A 21,336-nucleotide genomic window follows, 5' to 3' on the forward strand; every position below is an offset into this window, starting at 1 on the left:
GCCCATGATACTTGCTTGTTTTGGTCCTCTTTATCTTACTGTTCTAATATTTCACAATCTCTGTATGCTTTAGGCCATTTTACTTTGATAACTAAGGGTCCCTGAGTAAAAAGGTCCCCAAATTACTTTTAAATCCATATTTTTAAGACTTCGCTCGATATAACCATATTTCCAAAAACTTTAATGTTCTTTTATTTCTTTAACTAATCACCCCCCTAAACTCAGTTAATAAGAAAAATCATCATTTTTACGTCTTGCTATTGTGTTTGACAGGTTCAGCACAATTAGATAAAACCTTCTTGCATCCGTAAAAAGTGGCCCTGTCCCATTTTTCCTTAAAGGCCCAAGACATCTCCGTTACGCCACTGATTGAAGGACAGCCTTTGATCAGCACCCAGTTATTTCGTCTAGTAGTTTGAGTAAGCAGGCATTGAGTGATTCGTAATCATAAAAAGTATGTTTGTGTTGCTTTCACTTGAAATTTTCCAGCGCTTCCTGTTTACATGTTAATTGGGCTTTCTACAACCTTACCAACTAATCTTGTCATATCTTCCTATACATTAAAGTTTTTAATCGGTAAGATAGGGTTTTCTTTGGGAACTTCCCTTCAATTTCCTTTAGTTTTTATTTATTTCTTCTCTTCTTGGACAGTGGCGCTTTTTTCGCCGAATACCGGACTTGATTTAAGATTATACTTGTTAGACCAAGTTAAAACTCAAAGCCCGCCCCCCTCCCACCCTCCCAACTCTAGTCTAACCAGAAGCCGTATCATTTACCAAAAAACAATATTTCCTGTACTTTCATCATGAAAAATTGACATTTATTCAAGTAAATTACGATTATTATTATCAAACCATAAACCATTAAATCTTTGTAGCTTTTGTTGACAATCCCTATTGCTTGTTGAACACTTTTCGGTCGCCCCTTTCCATAACACATTGCGGTATTTAGAATGATCTACTATTGAAAATCATCATCTAGGCGCTGTTCTGGAAGCTTTTGAAAATTGAATCAAGAAAATTTTGATATTAGTAGATTTATTGCTTGTTTACGTCATATATCACGTCAACTTAGGACTATTTCGCCCTATATTTTTTAGTTGTTTTTATCAACTGTGGCAAGTTCATATATGAATGTACAAAAAAATATTCATGTTTTTACGTTTTCTTTGTTCCTTTTTATTGCCTGTAAGATAGCTGATTGATTTCTTTTTACGTCATCTCGTCATTAGGTAACACTTATCGCCCCATCAAATTTTTTAAGCATTATTTTAGCGCATATAATTTAATAAATCAAGTCATGTCTGTAGGAAAAGTCTTCAAAAATTCGTCATCAGAAAGTTTCTATGGGCCTTCTTTGTACAGGAAGAAAATAACCATGGAAAACATTATTGTTTGTCCGCATAGCTCGAATCAGCATATTTTTAATTTGCGTCAGTGGTTCTATGTCGAAAACAACAGTTGCCTGCCTGCTTTGCCAACAACTTGTTCCCTTAACGTGTTCTTTTGTTGCAAACAACGGCTGTTACCATGGCATGGTAGTAAAATTCACTCATTGCATTATCAAAGTTCAGCTGTGTGTTGGTTCCTTTTATCTATGCAGCTAAGTCGGAACAATGTATAAGATAGTCAGAATTTGTTCTTTATGTAGGCTTTGTTGTTTCCAGTTCTCAAGACGTTCATTTTGTAAGTTATTAGAAAACATCTCAAGGAACTTTACGGTGAAGGTCATATCGAGTGACGCTTGATATCAAATTTGCTTTCACGTGTAGAAACCTACAACTAACCTTGATTTTAGGTGTGAAACAGAAATCTAACCAAAAAATTTAATGTGGAATTTTTTAGTGATTTTCAAAACGATGCTTTGAAATTTTCAAAACATTAATGACATCTGTTTTGTGCTACATTATAAGCTTTGTCGTATGTACGTGCTAAGATAGAACTAGACACTCTTAATTGATCCAAATACCGTCTCTAAGTATTTATACTGGTCGAATATAATTTATGCATCAGCATTCCAAGTCGCTCTTGCAGTTATACTACCGAAAAATGAATGCCGCAAGTAGGCCATCTCACAGATACTCAGAAGTTTTAGGATACACTCATTTTTTCAAAATATAATAATAATAATAATAATAATAAATAATTTGTTTAAAGTTGGCGTACTAAATGAACGGTTGATAGCTATAAAGAAGCTAATTAAGGCCAACTATCTAATAAGAGTTAGTATGAAATAAAAATATATGATACAATATTAAAAATGTTTAAGGTATAATGTTCTAAATAAAACCTAACCCAGCAATAAATTTTTTACACAATCTACAGTCGCATTCTATAGGGTGTGCTCTTAATTCTTTTTTAAATGTTGCCAATGATTGGGACTCTCTTATACTGTGAGGTAGTGTTTGCCACAGTTTTTGACCTAAATATCTCACAGTTTCTATACCATAAGAAGTTGTCCTGGCTTTTGGAATGCAAAGATTATTTTTAGTTCGCAAATCATAATGTACATTTCTTGTTTCAAAAATCTCACTCATGAAACTAGGGTTCAGGTTATGTTTGGTTTTGTATATTTCTATCATCAAGTACTGTAGATTGCGTTGGTGAATTGATACTGCATTATCCAAAGTCAGCAATGCTTCGTAGTCAGCATGACTGTCTTTATAAACAATTCTGAGTGCTCTTTCGTGGATTTTATTTACTTTAGCATTCAGACATCTGTCATGGAACATCCAAATTAGTGGGCAGTAACTAAACTGAGCTTTTATGAAGCTGTTCATTAGGAGACGCAGTTTATCAGAACCCATAAATGGCGAAACTCTAGCAAGAGCATGCAGTTTTTGGCTGGCTCTTTTGCATAAATTTGAGACGTGACTTTTGAAATTAAGATTTTTATCTATTATCACCCCTAGCAGTTTTTCTTCAGAGCTTTCTTCAACAATGGCCTCACCGATTTTGATCTTAAAGTCATCTTGATTTGTTCCAAAAGTAAGAAGATGACATTTCCCTGCATTCAATTTCATAAAGTTTTCTGGAAACCATTTTGATAAAATAAGAGCATCAGTTTCTAGCCGTTCTAAAACTTTATCTAATTGACAGTCAGCTGCAAAAATCGTAGTATCATCAGCAAAGTTACATACTGCAGTATCAGTTACCATTAAGAATAAATCATTAATATATAAATTAAAGAGAAGAGGCCCAAGGACTGATCCTTGTGGTACACCTGCAAAGGTTTCTCGCCAAGTGCTGAATGAACCATTTAATTTTACCCTTTGTCTTCTACCGGACAGGTAATTATAAATCAATAATTGAGCATCTTTACAAAAACCATAGGCATTTAATTTCGCAATTAATAGCTCATGGTCTATGCAATCAAACGCTTTTGAGAGATCCATTAGCAAGGCACCAACCACCCCTTTTTTATCTAGGGAATTCTTGCAGATATCCATTAATCTCAACAGCGCATGCTGTGTGTTGAAACCTTTCCGAAAACCACATAAGTAGGGAACTAGGAACGTATCCGCGAAGTCGACCATCTGAGCATATAGAAGCCGTTCAAAGACCTTTGATAATGCGGATAGAACGGTGATAGGTCGATAGTTTCGTTTTTCTGTAGTTTTGTCACTTTTGAATAGTGGAGTTATGTCTCCTAATTTAAGATCTTCAGGAAACGTTTTCTGGAGCAATGAATTATTGAAAATTGTCGTCAGTAATGGTGCAAAAATGTCTTCGTTTTCTTTCAGTATCCGCGGAGGAATACTTTCAATTGTAGACGCTTTTTTTGTATTTAGTCTCAATAATTCATCATTGACTGCCTGCATTGTAATTGGTTTGAATTCGAAGAATGTGCCATGGTTTACCTTATCCTTAATCTTGCGGATGCTGGGATGATGTTTATATTTTTCAACAGCAATTTCAACAGGATCCAGCAAATGGTCTGTCGAATTGAGAATGCATTCACCAGGGGCAATGTCAATTGTCTTTGTGATATTTGTAAAAAATTCATTAAGGATCTCAGCTATTTCACTGTCATTCGTAATAAACTTTTCATTTTCGATAAGCGTAATACTTGAAGAGGTTTGTACCTTGTCAGTAAAAAAAAGAAAGTCGCTATAAGCAAAGAGTTCTGGACAATAAGCAAAAAATTAGAAGCTTCAGTATTCGAAGAAAAAATGTAAAAAGCAACTGAGTTCTGAGAAAGTCCAGAAAATTTTTGTCAAAATCCATCAATATGATTTGCTGGTTGGTATTAAAATTTACGCACAGGATGAAAATACACTTCTTCTTCTAAGTACAACGGAAGCGAATTTCTAGTGGCTAACGCCGCAACTGTTTGATTTTACCATAATGTATACCCCAAAATTTATTGTCTACTTGAAAAAAGGTACTCCTTAAAATGGCACATCCCATAGCAGTGTATGTGAAAGTTCCCCGGGTAAAGGAATACACTAAATGTGCGTCATGGAGAACACTATATGCAGACTTTCATGAATCCACTCGAACACAAGTCAGTTTCCGTATGCTCCTTTTGTTATATGGCGTTATCGTCAACAATGATTTCTACTTGGCTGTGGCATTTTCTATGGCAAAGCTTATCGAAAATCTTAGATGTCGACGCAGAATTCTATGTGATGTCATAAAATGAATGCGTTGTCTTATAAATGAGATGCTGTCGTGCTGTTTTTGATATCGGAGCACTTTGCCCGTCCTGATAAAATCAAAGATGTGTCAGAAAATGATATGTATGTTAATATCTGCATGTGTTTTCACCTCATCGGCTGTTCTTGAACGCAATGATGAAGTTAAACTTATAATTATGGACGATGCCAGTCGCCTTTTTAAGATCTTAAGCATACGGAGCTGTCTTTTTTCATACTTCTCGACCTGATGACGTAATTAGTTTACCCTAACCTTAATCCTAACCTTATCCCTAACCCCAACCCTAACCCTAACCCTACTCTCACAGGTTGAGCAGTATGGAAACTAGACAATTCCTATGCAAGCAGACATGATGTGACTTTCAGTTTTCGCCCAAAGATAATGTTTTGTGCAGAAAGCAGGCCAGAAGCTTTATGACTTTCAGAGGCTCTCTGAGGAAGTGAACATTGAGAGGCCTGGAACGAGACAGAGAAAAGAGAGAGGAGAACACGCGTTTTTAGAGGAGAAAAGGGAGGCGTAACTTTGTAGTAGGGAGTTGATAGAGTTGTAGTTAAGAGTTTGGATTGTGCAAGAAAATACCTTACGGAGAACATTTAATTTTCTTTATATTTTTATTTTGTTTTGTCGAGCATCATTACAGCTCTTTTCGTCTTTCAACTCAATATCGAAACGACTTTCCATTCATTGCTGATGTGCCAGGACTGTACTCATCTTGTATCATTGCCAGTGGCAATATTCGACCTAGGTTTGCGAGTATTAGCAATGTGCTTTGCTTCCTTGAACTGACAGTTGATCTTGAGCTTTTTCGAAATACTGATGCTCAACTGAATTGCTCCTAGCTCCGTAATGACGAGATCATGGTTGTGATCCTCTGTGTAAGATGCATATAGCCTGGCCACATCTGTTCACACAAACATATAGGTATAGCACATGCCCGGCAGCCTCAGCTTTATGCAGAATGTACTTCAAACTATACAATTGAGCCTCTTGTTGATCTTTGTATTTAGCATGTTCGCCCCCCCCCCCTCTTAGACTTTTTACCCTTCCTCCCCAACCCGTTTTCTGCTTAGTGGGCCCAGGTAGCAAGCATAGTCAATGTTCCAGCATCAAAATCCAGTTCCCTTATTCAAATATACTTTTTAGTGTGTATTTTAAAAAAAGATAACTATTGAGCTGGTTAACAGGAACTAAGGGGTGAGGAACTTGGAGGGCATGTGCACAAAATATAAACACAAACTGTCCAAGATTGTAGGTTTTTTTGAAAAAGTTATGCCTCAAGTGTACACATGTGTCTTAACAATGGCTCCCACGATTGACCTTACCTATAATTTATTTCTAAACTGTCTAATCTTGATATCAGGATAACGAATACGCCTTGTTTGAATACATCTCTTGGTTTACCTGTTTACTTGTGTTTTCATTAGCTTTCAGCGATTGTTAAAAGTAAATCATCGTAGTAACTTGTTTAGCATACTGTTGTAGTAAAATAAACTTAGCGGAGGAGAAGCTACAACGAAGTCAGGCAGTATACAAACTTTTGTAAGCTGCTTCTCAAAGTGCGGTATTCAAAAGTAGATTTTTCGAATTTTATTTTCCAAAAAATCACTAGTCTTTTTTCAAAACATCTGTGACCCCGAGTATACAAAATATTAAAAAACTATTAACTTGTTAATAAAAAAGCTATAAGAAATGTAATTGCTATAAAATATCTTTTTGTCATTTTTTGAACACATTTTCATGACATTCCAAGTAATATCTGATAAAGGTCAAGTTAAACCTTACAAAAATCCATGAAAAAAAATCTTTAAAAAACTAAAAAAATGCCAATTTTCCAGAAAGAAATTAAAATATGTTTCTAATTATTATTTTAAGTAGGTACCATCACATTTAAATGTCACAGCCAGAGGTTCGAATTTCATTGTTGTCAAATAAGCTTTTGGTACCTCAAAACTTAAAGACTGCACGGAAACGCGACACATATCGTACTGAAGTACTTTTCGTCCGATACTCTGCAATTTATCGCCTCAACCTTCTTCATTTCAACGCAACATTGCATTACTGATACAGAAACAGCCATAAGCAGTCTTTTTCTTAAGACAAAAACATGCTATTAGAGATCTTCCTGTGATACTACTGTTTAAGTGCAGTGTTAGAGCTCGTACCATATTCTTCAAGAATCAAGTATAACCTCGCCATTATAGGTAACGATGATTTATTTCACAATTGAACGAGCAAGAAAACAAAATTTGGTTTTTATCAACAAAACCTACTTTATTTGCTGTCCAAACCCTTCCTGCAAACTAGCTTTTGTGTCTCTGGCAGCCGGTGTCCAGTCGTCATTAAATTCCTGTTTGGCACAATAAGAGACCAATTTCAGCAATGCTATGGTTAACTATTATAGCTTCATTATTCGTGCTTTAGTATTATTACGATTCCCAGATTTTCCTTTACTCTTTGTTAAAAGAGCATTTACTACCAAAAGACTGTTCTTTGCTTTAGAAAGGCACTGTATCACGCGTATTGGGCACGTGCATGTCGCAGAAAGTCTTGCATAAATGTAACTGAGATCTGTAGAATATTTTCTTCAAGCAAGCGATCTTCTAAAATTATGCAACCTTGACTTATGTTACAAAAAGTTAAGTTGTAAAAAATGATTTAAGTGGTTACCTTTAAAATTGAATCGATATAATCTTGTCTAAGACGTCAAGCGAAGCTTTTTGCTAATTTCTTTTTTTGTACCATAAAATGTTTCTATCAACCGAAGTAACGCATTAATTCTTGCAGTATGTAAAGTGTGCTTGTCGCCTTAGTTTTAGAGAGAGAAGTAAATCATATATTTTTGTTACTACGTCCAGCTTACCGTCGCAGTAGTAGATCCTTTTTGTAAAATAGACCAGGAGGGGGGGGAGGTGGTTAGTTGTTGATCAGATCAATTTCGAAGTTGCTTTTTCAAAAATTTCGAAGTAGATCATAAATACTAAAAATGTCATTTCCCAGATTTCCCAAGAGTCTGAAGATCGTGGTCAAGTAAAAGTTTTTTGTCCACCCCAGTTTTTTGGGGGTGGTGATGCCTCTTTTCCTTTATTTAAAAGACAGAACGGGAACCCCTTCTTAAAAGGAATTCTCTTTAAATCGCCCCTTTTATGTGGGTAACACTCGTCTTAGATACAACACACCAACCCTATTCTTCAAGAATTTGCCAAACCCCGATCAACCATGCTAGGAGACTTAGCAATGAACACAAACCGATTTTCATCATATTCAGTACAGTCTCATGTCACTGCATCCGTAGAAGCTGACGTGATATGTCGGCGTTGTGACAGAAAGCTTTGTTGTGTCCAGCAGATTTTTCCATTGGAATTTGCTTCCTTTTTTTTAATTATTTACGATCATTTCTCATTTCTATTCTAAGCATATTAGTCTGGCTCTGTTTTGGCCCCTCTTTGCTAGGACATGGAATCCATTGAGAAAATGTCGAAAATGTTTCAGTTAGCTGGAAACTTGTGTTGTCGAGATCCCGCCCTTGCAGTCTGTCCCTGAGACCCTGATGAGATCATTGAATAACAATTGAGCCGTGAAAGTAGGAGTCTTTTCTAGCCAATTTCGCAATGATTATATCGCTACGGTTAGTCTCCAAAGTTTTGGTTAATTATCAAGTCGACTTGCTGTACTTTTGGAAGACAATAATTAACTGCACATTGTTCAGCGTTTTGGCGTTAACGAGGCCTGTAATTGGTCTTAAGGCCCACGCGTGTTGCCCATTATGGATAATCTCGCAAGACAGGTGTGGTAGGCCTTCAAAGTACTCTTTTTAGCTTTTCGAAATTCTCTTTCATTGCATTACTATCGATCTTCTATTTCATCGCCAAAATTGCTAATTTTGCAGAAAATCCATAGGTAAATTTATGCTGCCAACCTTACCTTAACTTTTTCATACTTCAACTATTATCTGCACTTTTTCAGTCATATCTGTCTAAGCACCATGCTTAACCAATGCCATTTTGAGAAATTCTTGAGTTAGGCAAGAGTGGTTGTGTGAACAGTGGTTGCTGGGAAGCAATTATAGAAAGTGGAGAGAGTAAACGGTTTTATGGAATTTTTCTTTGTTTCGAATCCATATATTACAAATTAGAATTCCACGCACTCTTATCATAATCGTGGATTTAGTTTTACTAGTCTTCCTTGTGAGGCGTTTTGGTATTTCTATAGAAATCGTTTTCTACCTAGGAAAAGCTGGTATAATGTAGGAGATGAATGGTTGGGCGTCCTATCAAATTGACACAACTTTGTATTGCATAGATTGTCAATTTCTGAAAGATGGGGACTCTCCAAATCATTAAAGGGGTTATAATAACAACAGCAGGCAGGGTGCCCTGAATAGTATTTGATTAGACATAAGGTAATTCTTTTCTTATCTAAAGAAGTGTTGCCCATCTAGTTTTTTTTTAAATAACTATCCTTTTTGATTTTCTATCCGGAATGTATGGTTGATATAGGTTGTCAAATTGTTGGAATCAAACATTTGATTAATAGCAGGTTTTACACGGAGAATATTGGGTATTAACGTGAAATTAATTAACTTTAGCAAATCACTGACTGAATTTAGGTAAATTGAAGATTTTTTCGTTTTTCATTTTCTTGCTTGTTTTCAGTCTGAAAGAGAGGCTTTCAGTTTTGAGTGTTGCTTTTTCCTTATGTGTTATTCCTTTGCCTTCACTCAATGCTTGGCACTATATTCTGTGCCGTGCATCATATTTTAGCTATCTTCAAATATTTCAGACCGTACTCAATAATTTTAAAAAGGATCACTTCATACTTTTTGTCCATCTTTAAATTAAGCTAAAACTTGCAATAGATACGCAAAATGTTTGCATTTTAAAGCGCGAATTCAGTCAGTCTCAAAGTGCATTCCCAAACTTGACTGTCAACTCGTGTTCGCGTTCTTCTGTATAGACTAAAATGTTCCTTATGATCTATTCTACAGCTCTTACAAAAATTATAAATCTCGATCTCTAATGCCTGCTAGGCTAATCATGCTATTATCATAAATGTTTACCAGTTCTAAGTGCAAAGCTTTTTACGCACCATTCCAAAAGTACATTAAAAGTATACAAAAAGTATACCAAAAAATGCCAAATGTATGCCTAAAGATGCATTGCGATTCCCTCTGCCATACGTCCCCCACCCTACCCAAATGCAGAGAACGTTGAAACAGCATTGAGACCTGCTGCAGTGGTTGTCATATGGTGTTTCCTCCTTTTCATTCCTTGTCATCCCTGTTGAATCTCCTATACCCCAGATTGTTTCTCCTTATATCCATCCTCATTTATTCTTATGACTCTCTATTTCTTTGGCTCAAACCTCGTTCGGTTGCTTTCTGATTATCTTTTTATGGGATGAAAGTTAATATTGACCTGTCTGTCTTAGTAAGAGCCAGTTTCTGCTTACTTTGTTGGCAGAGCTGAAACAAGAAACGATTATTACGAAATAGAAGCCACGACCCTTAAAAACAGCTGTGTAATTTTAAGTTTGAATTGTACGCGTAGAACAAGCCAACAGTACCTTTGATAAAAATGGGTTTCTTCTTTACTTTTGTTCGTATTTATTTGAGCTGAACCTTTAACTTCATATATAGTTGAGATTCATTTAACGATGATTATCAGTGGCGTCGCTTGACCTTCCACACTAGGGGGTGGAGGGTCATCAATAGAAAAATTTACCGACGAACAAAAAGATTGAGAAGAATTTAGGTGCTCTTTGCTCTTTCTAAAACAAGTTTTGTAGACAAATTGAAGATTTACCGACGAATTTATGAGATATTTGGGGGGGGTAACACCCCCTACACCCTCCACTGCTAGCTACGCCCCTGTTGATAATTAAATTCAAGTATAATTATTAAAATTAAATTCAAGTTAAAATAAGATTTATTTTAGATTGTAAATATTGAATTGTAATTAGGATAATTTGTTTTTTATAAAAATTTCTGTAAGTATTTTAAGTGGAGGGCCCCTTGAAAATCAGCATTGCTGAAGGGCTACCCTCCTTAAACATTTGAAATGAAATTAATGAAAATAAAATGAAATGAAATGGTTCATATTTCATCTGCAACGTCAACTGGGTAACTGGTTAAACCATTCTTGACTTCAACTATTTTTCAAACAGAGGCTGATTAACTTTAGTTTCTCCGTGGCTTTCATCTTATTACTTATATATCCTATCCTCCTTTTGCTTTCCTCAAGATATGCTTTTCTGATGAAGCATATTTTATCTCTACGACCTCATTCAGGAAAGAATGAATTATTTCTCAGGTGACCCAGTCTTTGATTCAGGACTAAAGAAAACTATTTACATTGATAATCCGTACCTAATTGTCTGTACGACTCAGAGGCCACAAATGAGTGTTAATTATTAAGTTGATTCCTGTTGTCCTTTGAATGGAAAGACCAGTCTTGTACAAGTTTCCTGTCACTGAAAGCCTTTAATTGACGTCATAACCCGTTGGATATCGATATCATTTCAACATCAACTATAAAATGCCTCCACACTGGTCAATTCGTTCTTCTTACCAAAACCAAAGCATTTAAAACCAAAACCCTTCGAGCATCTTTGTTACTTCTTTGTCTTTGACTTCAGAAATCATTACCCTCACATTATTTGAGAGTTTCATTTTCATAATTCCTTGCTATAAAGTTATATTGTATTTCATACCGAAAAGCGAAATAAATTTTAAGCCGTTCAATCAAAAATTAATATTAAGTGCTTTTTAGATGTTTTTAATCAAATAAGATGTTTCATCTTTTTGTGATAAATCAAAATATCACACGATCACACGACTTCATTAACTATCTATTATGGACATCAATAAAGCATAACAGTCATATAATGTAACACCATTTATTTGGTTTTGAAAATGCCCTTCTCATGGCGTGTATAGGTTGTTGTTGTTGGAAAATTAAAAGGATGACATTTTGAAGTAGTCTCGTTCTAAAGTCAATGTCACTACGTGCATGGCTCCACAGATCTGATAATCCAGCATCTTGTTTCGATGTTTGATGTCATCGATGTTTACAAATATTTTTGCGGTTTTTCTCACCACGATTGTATGCAAATACTGCCGAAAGAAAGAGGGCCGTGGCGGTTGCCCCGTGAGCCCCATTTAGCACTGGTCTTTGGCAATGCCATCACACTTATTAAAACCATGATAGCAACATAGATGAATAAGATCTCCGCCTATCAACAGAATGTCTTGAATATGGCCAAAAAATTTAATTTGTCATAATCAGTTTGAAATAGATAATTAACTTATGAATTAAAAAAGCTACCATTTGTTTTGAAGTTATTTCTTTTCATGGAAAGCATGTTTTTAATACAATTACTTGCACATTTGTAAATTTTGATGGCAGAATTTTTTTGAGGTACATTTTTAGCGCATGATGAAAACAACATTTATCATATTTTACTGATGAATTGGCAACGAGGAAATAATGTGCAGCTTCAAGAATTTTTTATCTGAAATTTGTGTTTGTTTTTTATGAATTTAATGGTTTTATTTAAAATAAGACATCGATCATTTTTTCAACCTTCATGTATTTTGTATTTGACATATAAAATTTGTCTTATTTTTTATCACAAATTATAAATAATTTAATCTGAACTTTTTATTACAACTTTGGCAGTGTTGAGCAGTGATCATTTTTTAATCAAATGGAAAAGAAATTATTCTCAATTTTTGGAAATAATTTAAATTTTATTTTGAGTTTTCTGTTTTTTTTGTCATCACAATAATTCCAGTGATTTGGTCGAAAATTGAGATTGCTGTCAAAATGTAACTTTATTTTCGCCAAAGCAGAAAGCAAGAAAGAAAATTTGCTATGACTGAAGAGTTTTCAAATGATAGAACAATTATATTTTTGGAAGATTTGCTATTTAATAATTGAAGCCATCAAGAATCGGAGCTTTACAAAGGCCATTTTTAATATTGTTTACCCTTTATCTTTTCTGTGAAATGTATTCTAATGTATTCTGTCAAATGAATAGCAATCTAAACTTTTGAAGTCAAACTTTACTGGGTTAATTGAAGACCTCCGCGACAGAAAATGTTCAGCTTTTGCGGAATTTCTTCGAATATTCTTATATTACCAACCAAGTGTTATGGCTCGAAGACTCAAAGTATCAGAAGATGACCTCACTCTTATTTTAAGGCTTTGAATGCATTTTTAAGAAACCTTTTTTGTATCTTGAAAGTGTTTTTGAAATTCGTTGTTTAGTTTGTTCTTCAAGAAATATTTCGAGCCCATTTTTCGCTATGTTGAAATTCCATATCGAATATATTCAAACTGCAAGTGAACATGTTATTTTTGCAAACGACAAAGCTGCTCTTTGATTTTTCTTAAAAGTAGTATGTTAGTAGACATCCCTGAAAATATTTTCTAGGCTTAACAGTTTATGTTCTGCGACATCAGAGTGGATATTTGCACCTTTTCTTACTTGCTTCAAGGAAATATGTAGAGAGATTGCAGAAAATCGCCAATATTTCTTTAAAAAATCTCATTCCATTAACCAAAGCACCATACTTGCAGCATTCAAAATTCGTTTTAATTTACTACAACATGACAAACTACTGGATGAAATTTACATAGCTACATAATTACAAAAATGAATTTTATTCTTTCCCAAACTTTGCATTAAAAACTTCAAACTTACAGTTTGACTTCTTGGATGTTCCTCGATCTCGGGAAGTTTAGTCGCATAGTGCGATTCTAATGTTTTTTGTTTTGTCTTTGCGGTTATTGTCTATGGGATTGCCTGTCTGCAAATATCCCGCCAGATTCTCTTCTTCGTGGCACTTCAAAGTGTTCGAAGCCCCTGTCAATTGGCCAATAACTACGCGAAGGGATGAATCTCCAATCCAAAGCGATAAATCCTAGCAAATCACATGTGTTATCGTTCCTTTCTCTGATTTGTTTGGCTCGTTCGAAGGTGTTCTTCTGTTTGGTTGTGTGTATCGCCAATACACCAGTATGTATAATACTCGCGTAGGTTTTCCTCGCAGATTGCATGCCTCCGAATCATTCGACAGGATGGTGACCAATATTCTACACTTTCTTCACTGCCACTTGAGAATTGGCTGCAGTGATCCGAATTATCAGACCCTGAAGAATTACGCGATGAGCTTCTTTTCAGCTTTTTGGATTCACCACTTTTTCTCCTTTCTTTGCTCTGCGTCCCTCTCTTTGTCCAAGACAAGAAGGTCTTCAGTATTGGGCTTGTCATGGTCTAGAAATGTATGAAAGTCTCTTCAAGTTCAGCTAACCTCTCGGCTCTTAGCAAATGAAACTGTGGTTTGTCGACAATGCATGATACTTAAATAGCTATTGAGAGGGGATTTAACCTCTCTTGTGATCAAGCAGGTGTCTCACACATAACGCAGGTGCGCTGCATGCAATTATTAAGGCTTGAAGCGAACGCAGATCTCTCCTCTGAACTTATCTACAACACATAAATGAAAATGTGATCAAGATAATTTCTGTAAAAAAGCTTCACACTGCCACATGCTTTGCATCTGTCGTCCTTAAAACTCGAGATTTTTGCTGATGTTGATATTTCACAGCGCCATTGTCTGCTTCGTCGTGGTGTTTTTTATCGCCTTTATTATAGGAATATTCGTGTCAAGGTTAGAGATAAAAAATATGTTTATGTGAATTGTTGCAAGTAAATTTGTTCTAATTATTTTGTTTCGGGTTGAGAAAACGTCAGCAACTCAAAAGAAAAACAAGGATCCTCTAGCATACAGAACCCTTTATCTTTTAGCATCGTAACTCGGACTTAAAGCTTTTCATTTTCCTCCGGAAAATATTCTATTAAGAAATTTATTTAATATAGGTACAAGATGAATGCGCTTTACTTGGTGCAGTGGTCACAAATTGTATTTTTGATGGTCACAAAATGTATTCATACGCTTTATTAAATTGCCTATTCCCTTTCATAATTGGAAGTTCTTTGGTTTCTCCAAAGTTTTGAACCCTTTCTAGTTGATGAAGAACCTTCTATGCCTTATACTGAACTCTCAAGTGACAGAATATGATTGGAATAATTGAGGGAGTGGGAAGGGCCTGAAAAAGGCAAAATATTTTCTTTATGTCTTCACAACTTTGATCTTAAAGGAGTCGAACAAAAGATTGAGAAAATATCGAAGAAGTCAAATATCCAGTGTCTCAAAACTCGATACCTTAAGGTCTAGCCAATCCTGCTTACATAAGGAAACAAAAAGTGTTATTTTTATGTAGATAGCTTCTCCAAGCCTTGTCCATTGACAAATGTTATTTAATCGCGTTTTTTAATTGAAAAAGACGTAACTTGTTTCTTGTTATTTCGGTACGTGATCGCTGTAAAAATTGTCCAGGTTTTGATACGTTTGAACGATTTGAGAAAAGAAGTCAACAGTTTTACTTTCAGGTGATGAACAAGGATGGCTTCTTCAATCTGTTTTCGAAACGATAATTACCTTAAACTATGATAACAAGACTTGACATGTGAGCGCTCATTTTGACATCTCGCTGTTTGCTAGTCGAGGTGTTACCAAGTTATTTCAAAATGACAAGCATGTGTCATATGTTACATAACAAAGTATCGTGAAATCGGTATCTTGCGTTTCTATCCTCGTTCATTATTTAACACGCGTGTTTATAGACCATTACACGAGATGTTAAGTATCGATTTTTAGGAATTTATAGTTACCTTGTAATCAAGAGCGATTTTTCTAACAAAAAATTATAGATAAATATTAGCTTTTATGTTCTTCATTCTGCAGTCGAAGACATTTTTTCACTTTAGAATAATTTGAGATATCACATTAATTATCAATACTAAAGTAATGAAAATTACTGTTCACCGAGCTATCATAAAGTGCTCGATGTTTTATAGGCAGAGCTGTATACGCCATGTTACCTGATGATCCAGTCAGCGTGAAACTCCGAGTAGAAACTTGGAACCGTTCTGTGCTATACATCAAGAAGCGGTTATCTAAAGTAAAAAATTTTAAGTCTATGTAATAGCAAGACAACTCTGTTCTCGCTTTACCAGTCACACCGGCGCTTGGGGGACTCTATCCCCAATATTTCTAAAGCCACCTCCCCCCAATCCCACTCCAAAATATGATCACGTGTCCCTTTCTGGCACTATCTGATCTAGAAATTTGACGCTCATTTAAGTGAAATGCCAATGATATGCATTAATGTATTTTTAAGACAACTTAAGGTTTTTCTCGATACCAATTCAAGACCTTCTCACAAGGACATATCAAATCAAACAAATTATTTACTTTAACAATATTTCAAAGTTGTTGCGAAATTAATGACATTATTTAGACCGTATATTTATATTCTTTTCATGAACATATTCCAATGAAATGATTTTGGTTCTGTGAAACATAAAACCCAAACCCAATCCACACACCCATTATAGCTCTGGAGATAAGCCCATCAACTACTAAACAAAATGGCGTCTGTAGCGTTTCAGCAGCTGTCTTTGCGAACGTTGTGCTTTTATTACTACTTCTCAGTCTTTAAAGTAATTGCTTTAATGTTCCTTCGGTGCAGTTGTGTCCTCTCTAGTCGTCCTTGTTCTTTATTTTGCTTGATGGAAAATCTGACGTCACTTTGTAATATCATGAGCGATACTGCAATACAGTTTCATTAAAGATTTGTCTGCTGGTTTTATTAATCTTATTGAAATCGCACTGCTGTAGCAAAAACATTTATTCGTAGAGTGTTGATTAATCCAAATTACACTGGTGGCCAGCATTTGTCCGTGGGTATTTGCTTATCCTTGTTTTAATCATCTCCTCCTTTTAAAACTAAATCAATCTTGTTAAACTGCATAATCTATTCAGGGCTGAAGTTGAAAAACAACACCTTGCATGCGATGGGTGTCCACTGCAATAATCCTTCAAATCCATGCCTCTGATTCAAAATAACGCCTCGTTCGCAAAGTACTCCTAACAAATCAATGATATAGAAGCGCCGAAGGCGCTAGATGTCTAACTCACAGGTAAAGCCCCGGCCAAACGACTCTATTTTCACTCGATTTTTTACTCGACAAAAAATCGAGTTGTTTGGCCACTTTGTCGAGCAAGTCGATTGGCGTCGAATGATGTCGAGTGAAGTTTGATCTCTATCAAAAAAATCGAGTGAAAAAGGTGTTGTCGAATGAAAATCGAATCGTTTGGCCACCTTGTCGAGTGAGTCTAGTGTGCGCATGCGCAGTTATCATCTCTTATGCTGGGTAAGGAAGCATACTACCCTGGGGCCTCGAGGTCAAGGGGACCTTTTTAAGTGATAAATTCCATTTTAAGAATGGAATTAATCAAAAGAGACAAAATTTTGCCTGAAAATTGTAATTTGCTTAATCGAAATAAGTACTTAATGGCGGTTCCTGCATTGAACGAACGAACATGGTCTTATTTCGCTTGCGTTTGTCAAGTGATTGTGAAAGGATATTTGCACGTAAGATAAACACGGCAACCTATTTGCGCCTTCATTTTGTTGGCGTCAGTGAAAAGTTGAGTGAAAAATCGAGCGAAAGATCGAATCGTTTGGCCAAGGCTTAAGCTGTGAGGCAAATTTGTTTACTTCCGCCATTTTTAATAGTGGCAAAAAGGAACTTGCTCCATACTGAGCCCTTATAAATTTGGTAAAAGTAAGGATTGATTTCGTTCACTTCTCTTTCTAATATCGATGTGAAATTTGGTGAGTGGCCTTATACTGCACTTAAATTTATGAATTGATGTTTATATTGGAAGTATAAGCCGAATTTCGCAAAATCCAAGTATTTACAGTCGTGGTGCTTGCTGTGGTGTTTTCTGTCTCGTCGAAATTCCAGAAACTAATGATTGATCTATTTTAAAACGAATCCAGCAACAATTTTTAGCCACTTCATGCATTATTTTCTTAACACATTTGTACAAAGATGTGATTTAGTTACTTTTTCTTTCTTGGTTTACAAAAAGTGCTATGAAATATCTAGGCCTAACTCTAGAAAAGGCTGAAAATAGGTCATAATTCAATGCTTGGATATTAATAACAGAGTTTAAATATAGTAACCAATTTTTGATTCTATATAATCATTGATATTTTTAGACTATTTCAAAACCACACTCGGTATCTTTAGTTTAGGCCTACAAAATACCTTCGGGGTACATTTTCACGACAAAGATTACTAATTTGTTCTTACCAAAAGAAAAGAAATTTGATTCAAATCAAATTTCATTTCTACAAATTCAAATTGACAAACTAAATAAAAAAATTCGCTCTTTTCTACTCATGCCATATTTGGTTCTAAACGACAGACAGAAAAACTCAAGAATTATATCTTTTAAATGGTCTATATTGTTAGATAATAGACTCAAATAGTTCTTTCTAATTTATATGAAGATAAACATTGCAAGCACATACTTTTTCAACTCATAAAAACACGACAAGCCACTGCTATATTCCCCCCGTAACTGCGTAAACTAAAAGAGCCAAATTTTTTAAAGTTCTGTTCAAAAGCCCCAAAAAATTGTTATATGTTGCTGATTTATATCTCCTCTAACTACCTGCATCAGAAAAGACACTGAAATAGTTGTGAGCCACGAGAAAATCAGTCCATAAAACAAGAATTTTGCTTGCTGCTTCATTCTTGCTACTTCATTCTCGCTTCTCAATTCTTGCTTCTTCGTTTTTGCTACTTCATTCTCGCTTCTTCATTCTTGCTACTTCATTCTTGCTACTTCATTTTTGCTACGTCATTCTCGCTTTTTAATTCTTATTTTTCTTACTTATTTATTCTTGCTATTTCATTCTTCCTCCTTAATTCTTGCCCCTTTATTATTGTTTTTTTCTTCTTCTTTTTTTTCCTAATTCTTGCTCCTTGCTCCTTCATTCTTGCTTCTTTCTTCTTCATTCTTACTTTTTGCGTCTTGCTTCTTCATTCTTGCTCCTTCATTCTTGCTTCTTATTTTTTGCAACATCTTTTTCGCTTCTTGCGTCTTGCATCTTGCCTCCTCGTTCTTACTTATTGCGTCTTGCTTTTTTTTCTTCATTCTTGCTTCTTCATTCTTGCTTCTTTCTTCTTCATTCTTACTTTTTGCGTCTTGCTTCTTCATTCTTGCTCCTTCATTCTTGCTTCTTATTTTTTGCAACATCATTCTTGCTTCTTGCGTCTTGTATCTTGCCTCCTCGTTCTTACTTATTGCGTCTTGCTTTTTCTTCTTCATTCTTGCTTCTTCATTCTTGCTTCTTTCTTCTTCATTCTTACTTTTTGCGTCTTGCTTCTTGCTTCTTTATTCTTGCTTCCTGCTTCTTGCTTCTTCATTCTTGCTTCTTGCTTCTTTACTCTTGCTTCATCATTCTTGCTTCTTCGTTTTTGGCTCCTCTTATTCATTCTTCCTTTTGCCTTTTCCTTTTGTTCTTTCTTGCTTTTTTGTCTCGACGCTGCTTTCAAGGCAACCAGAATTTTCAATATTGAATTTGAATGGTTAAATGGCAGGATTTTCCACTAAATCGATTGTTCCCGTAGGGGTCTTTATCTTGTCTACAATTGTCATTGTAGCGAAAATCAACTTTGCCCAGTTTTAGAGAATGGCTACCTTTCGCATTAAAATGCTTGCTGTCTTGGTGGCTAGGTTTATTGCTTCCTTCTTCTCTGCGATTTTTGATTGGTTGCCATAATCGAAACAATGATAGTTTCGACCATCTTGATTGTGTATGTCAATTAATTAAAAACTTTACATTGCCTGTATCTGATCCACTAATGTTTCGTTTTGGCTTCAGATATTCGCTTCTCGTGAATAATCTTCAAACAATTAATGGCTTCTTAATCGTGTTGTCAATGTTTACCAGCAAATAGCACATTTGCTCTAATGGTTGCGTCATCCGCTAAGTTGTTCATACTACCGCTGGAGCTTGCTTTTGGGCCACAGCTTATCAGAAATTGTATATATGCTAAAGGCCGGTTTACACGATCATATTCAGGTAAAATTTCCGTCACATTTTACATGTGATCACAGACTGTGATCGTGTGAACGACCTTAAAAGTTGCTTGAAGTTGCAGCAGGAATTGATCGCTGGTCAAATGAAAAATCTGTGATGGCAAATTATCAGGCAATTAAAAAAGATTAATTGCTGCTGCTTCGTGAAACTTAAAACAACTTTTAAGGTTTTTTACACGATCACAGTCTGTGATCACATAAAAAATATGATGGAAATTTTACCTGAATATGATCGTGTAAATGTCTGCCACTATCTTGACTTGCCGTTCATTCTGATAAAAAGTAATATCTAAAGATATAGACAATTGAGAAAAATGCTTTAAAAGAAATATTATCGTATAAAGTAAATATCTTAAAAAAATAATATGTCAAGATGTTGATTAAAAACATAAGAGGAAGGACGAATAAAAGGTGCCAACGTTCTCTTTAAATATTTTTGATCTGCACCTGAACGTTTTAAGAAAGATTAATTCTTATCATAGTCCTGTGGTGTACAGTTTGTGAATATAGCGTTATTTTGATTTTTGCTTTTGTATCTTAAATTTATTATTTGTATTGTTGCATCCAAAGTTGTACTAATACGCTACAGTGTTATAAATTATTCAATGGATGATTATTCTGGGCTGTTTTGCCGCTGTGAAATACCTCCTGGTTTCGAGTGTGCTCACGATAACGCTTGTTCTATACATGTGCTTTCCTTGGGCGTGAATCATATGTTTACGTTTGTGCCCAGAGTTGATAAACTGCTCGGAAACTAGTTAGAAACTGCTTTTGAGAAAGTCTAGAAGCAATTGTTATTGCAACATTCGATTTCGGTCAAATTTTATCAAAATTAAATTAAATATCAATTTTTCTATCTAACTCAGATAAAGTAGCAACGTTTTCCAATTTATTACGAACTGGAGGTGGCTTTGATCCTCGCTGCAAATTTAACCGCAACCTTAAAGACCTTTTAGAAAACAGGGACATAAATCCTTCTACAACATAAGCGATAATCGGTTCATCCATAAAACAAGTGCAATTTTATATTGGTGCACAAAATAAAATGCAATGAAATACATGTCCGTAATTATTAATAAAGTTTGATTATTTGTTACGAATGCCCTTTTTCTTTTAGTCACATGTGTATGGTAATGCGTGGAGTTCAGAAACCTGGCGCTATGACGGTAACAAGTTGCATGCTGGGTACCTTGAGGGATGACCCGAGAAGTAGGGATGAATTCCTGACATTATTAAGGCGGTAGCAAGATCTTTGATATTTTAGCTTCTTTAGCCAGATAATTTTTTCAAATTATTAACAACGGTGTGTAGGCCGCTTGAAATTATCCAATTAAAGGCCTTTTTGAAATGGTATAGCTAATTATATTATATTAGGTATTTTGCTATGGATTTGTATACTCTTATTTTGTGGGTGATGTTTTAATAATGGATTTGTGTTACCAAGCCATTAATCCTTAAAAATGAAGTCAAAGGAACAAGAAACTATTGACATGAAATAGTGCTTTTTACAATTGAAAAATTATTGTGCTTTTTAACGAGTTTCTTTTCGACCTTTTTGGCATCGTGTTCACAGTGTGGTTAGAAATTTATAATATATTTTTCGTTCAATATTATTTGTCATGGGAGTAACATCATGTATTGTAAAAATTT

The 21,336-nt window shown here is 35.1% G+C and overlaps 1 protein-coding gene across 6 annotated transcripts in view; it reads left to right on the forward strand.

Moving 5' to 3' along the window:
* The window catches only part of LOC135687395 (GTP cyclohydrolase 1), a 37,944-nt gene extending 16,739 nt beyond the window's left edge, over nucleotides 1–21,205 (forward strand). For all 6 annotated transcript variants that reach the window (XM_065203943.2, XM_065203956.2, XM_065203965.2 and 3 more), the window contains one exon: nucleotides 20,804–21,205. In XM_065203943.2, the coding sequence (XP_065060015.2) occupies nucleotides 20,804–20,930 (127 nt within the window). In that variant the 3' untranslated portion in view covers nucleotides 20,931–21,205. The remainder of the gene's footprint in view (nucleotides 1–20,803) is intronic.
* Nucleotides 21,206–21,336: the final 131 nt, after the last annotated feature.

This window comes from Rhopilema esculentum, chromosome 10, assembly GCF_057945365.1.
Source record: "Rhopilema esculentum isolate cy_ngs chromosome 10, ASM5794536v1, whole genome shotgun sequence".
NCBI classification, from domain to species: Eukaryota; Metazoa; Cnidaria; class Scyphozoa; order Rhizostomeae; family Rhizostomatidae; genus Rhopilema; species Rhopilema esculentum.